The 3,376-nt window shown below is 53.9% G+C and overlaps 1 protein-coding gene across 1 annotated transcript; it reads left to right on the forward strand.

Annotated features, from left to right (window-relative positions):
• Positions 1 to 1,309: 1,309 nt before the first annotated feature.
• NCLIV_042510 (conserved hypothetical protein) lies at positions 1,310 to 2,278 on the forward strand (the record flags this gene model as incomplete). The annotated part of the gene is made up of 1 exon (XM_003881168.1): positions 1,310 to 2,278. The coding sequence occupies one exon, from the start codon at positions 1,310 to 1,312 to the stop codon at positions 2,276 to 2,278; it is 969 nt and encodes a 322-aa protein (XP_003881217.1).
• Positions 2,279 to 3,376: the final 1,098 nt, after the last annotated feature.

The following is a 3,376-nucleotide window of genomic DNA, read 5'->3' on the forward strand; positions in this document are numbered from 1 at the left end:
AATGTCTCGAACTGTCTCGTTCCGTTCCGAACAGGCGGCACTGACCAGGGGTTGTGCTATAGCTGGCAATGTGAGTGAGATCAGAGATTGTTAGCGACTGCCGGAGAATCCGGCCGTTTCTCGTGTTGTCGGGGTGTAACCAGTGAAGAAACCTGACGGGCTTCCGTGCCTCTCTTTCAAAAGAACCCTTCAGCCAGAAAGCCACGGTTTTCGGTGCGGCACCTCGCGGGAAAGTAGACTTCGACACAGACCAGAGATCCAAACTTCTGCCTTTGTCCCCGAGACACAAAACCCCTGCAAACGAAGCCACGTAGCTGTTCCACGTGCGTCTGTCGATTTTCCATTCTCGCTCGTTCACTCGCTCTACCTTCTCGCTTGCAATGGGGAGATGTTTCCTCTTCGGAAGCGCCGGCGCAATTTTCCCTTGTTTTCCTGTTTCGATGTGCACGGCTAAATGGATGCCATCCCGAAGCTGTGTCTCGATCCGGAGCGAACGTCTCGGAATTGCCGGAGAAACGCGGAGCGGAATCAATGATCACATGTGTATAGCGGGGTACGCAGTCATGCTTTTCCTCCTAGCCAGCACACGCGAGACGGTTCCCCGCGGAGAGCGCCTGTACCTTCCCTGTCAGTGATGGACACAGACAGTCACCCGGAGAAAGCAGGAGACATACGTTGGCGGAAGGAGAGAATTTCAGCAATATATGGCAAAATTCCACGCAGACCCACAGAGATTCTCGAAGGCGTGCGTCGAAGCGTGCTAGGCGCTCATCCCTGCGTCGACGCAACTGTCGGCTGCCGTTATGCCCAGTCCGAACAACTGCGCATGCGTGACCACCGGAACGGTGTAGGGTGACGGGGCGCTGCTTCGCTGGAAGGCTGCTGTTTGCGCGACCGGAACTGGCAGGATTTCTCGGCGTCCAGTCGCAGGCCTCGGCACGAGACGCGGAATGTGTCAAGATCGGCGGTTTCTTCCGGTTGGGAAACGCACAGAAAACAGGAAAACGTGCAGGTCCGGCGTACGTACAGCGCGACCCACTGTGTGCACCCGGAGGTCCTCAGACACACAGTCAACCGGACCTCATTAGCATCTCTTTTTTTCCTCGCCTTGCGGGCAGTTCCCGCGTCAGTGCCGTTAGAAAATCGCCTATCCTCTTTCCGTCCTTCTTTCGATTAGGAGGTCTTCAGTCTTTTTCCTGTCTCGCGCCTCGCTGATTCGGCCGCCAGCTTCTGGACGCGCGCCCTCGCTAGCTGGTCGTCTGCCTGTTCTGGTGCTCTGGCCAAGACAACGGTTTTGGAGAAACGCACAATGGCAAGCGGCCCCGCGGGTTGTAGCCTGCCTTTGCGGAGGCGTCTCGTTCTTTTTTCTCTGGTTGCTCTTCTGCACGCGGGTATACGCCCCTCAGCAACTCTCAGCCTCAGGGTTGCAGCCCGCACAGACACCCGCGGGCACGCCCTCCGTCCGCCGGCTGCGGCGCCGGCCGGCGCCGCTCCACAAACCAACTCCTTGCCGTCTTCTCAGCCTGCGTCTGCTTCACCTTCTTCCTCTTCGGCTCCAGAGCCTCCCGTCTTTCCGGCCTTGGGCTTTGGCCAGCTCGCGCCTCCCGTTTTGATGCTCGTTCCGCAGATGCCCACCTCAGGATCGCCGCCTGTCGTGGACAAACCGGAAACGCACGAGGCCCCTTCTCTGCTTCCCTCGCCGATCTCCACTCAGTCGGCATCTCTCTCCTTCGCGGAAGAAGCATCAGAGCACAAATCGTCCGAAGATTCCGCTTCTTCCGAAGATTCCGCCTCTTCCGAAGATTCCGCTTCGTCCCTTCCTTCTGACCTTCAATGTACGGTCGCGTTTGAGGGACCGATCAGGCAGCCGCCGACCCTCTCTCTCTCGTCATCTTCACCGGCCGGTCCGTTTCTGGCCATTTTACGCGACAGAAGTCCTGAAGCCAATGGATGGATTCACGGATTCCAAAAAAATCTGCATGCGGGCTACAAAGGCCCCTTCGGCGGGGAAGAAGGCGAGTACGCGATGTGCCATCCTCCGAGTGGTCAGCACGTGTACGATATCCTCGTGTTCGACAAAGACTATACTCTTGGTCCGAAACTGAAGGCGATGATCAACACGCCGTGGCAAACACGAGCCAGAGCGCTGGGATCCGAAGAAGAGCTCATCAAAGACTTGACTCGCAACGCTTCTTCGGAAGGCACTCCAACAATCGTCACCAGGTGCTCCGTCACCGTCTCACACGAACAAGTTACTGCTGAGGAAGGACGCGAGTGATCCACTGTCAAGAAAAGAAACACAGCCTTCGCCACATTCAACGGATAAGGGAGATACAGAAAGATATGTATTTGGATATCAATATTTATATATGTATATACCTGGCTGTATTTGCATTCGTGTAGAGGGATGTACTTTTATATATTTTTTTATGATTATGTTGATATGCGCGTGTATAGGCATACATATGTTTTCGTGTGCTCACACCTATCACTCGTTAGGGGAGGGGGCGACTCTGGTAGTCTCGTCGAGGAAACAAAAGGAAAAAAGAAAAGGGGAAGGTCGAATCCAGGCATAAAAGCGTGTGAATGTTGAGTAAGGAGGGTCAGAGCCAGCGCGAAATCCAGAGGAGAGTTACCTTCTCCATAACGCCTTCACATGCCGTGGTGGCCCAAAAACATCATCAGTTCCCATCAAATGCGGTCAGCATATATACGTATATATATGCATATATGCAAACGTAGGTGACGATAAAGGAACATGCTTGCTTTCTGTTGTGTTGTGTACTGATCTACGCGTGCATACATGTATGCTCGTGCTGGCTGTTTGCTGTACGTCACATTTTTCCTGGGCATGAGACAGCTCTTTTTTTCCAGGGCGTGCGTCTCCGAGAAGAGAAGCGCGGCGGCGTGTAACATTTGAACCTAACTGAATGGTGTCTCTCCAGGCAAAAAGTAAACACCTACAACTTTCGATAACTAGACTAGAGGTACGGATCTTGGTGCGAGCATTTCCGTCAGCTCGTACATCAGACACTCTGGCCTTTTCGGCACGGAGGCAGGTTCTCTTCTGTCCACGTGCCATGCAGAACGAAGAACAGGCACCTCTTTCGGCCTTTTAGCAAAGAAGAGGACCGCTTCCCCACCACGCAACCCCTTTTCACATGCCTCTTCTAAACTGCTGAGATATGAAGAGAGACGCAGGCGGCGAGTCGGATCTGAGCTTGGCACACTGCATGCAGAAAACAGCCGTCGTAAAATATGTATCTTCCTCGGCTTCCAAGTTTTTTCCGGCTTCTCGCGACATAGACAGAGGATGAGGCTCCAAACCGGATGAAGACACTTTCAAACCAAGGATCCTTTACCTCTTTGCCCACAA

Source organism: Neospora caninum, chromosome IX, assembly GCF_000208865.1.
Source record: "Neospora caninum Liverpool complete genome, chromosome IX".
In the NCBI taxonomy this organism is placed as follows: domain Eukaryota; phylum Apicomplexa; class Conoidasida; order Eucoccidiorida; family Sarcocystidae; genus Neospora; species Neospora caninum.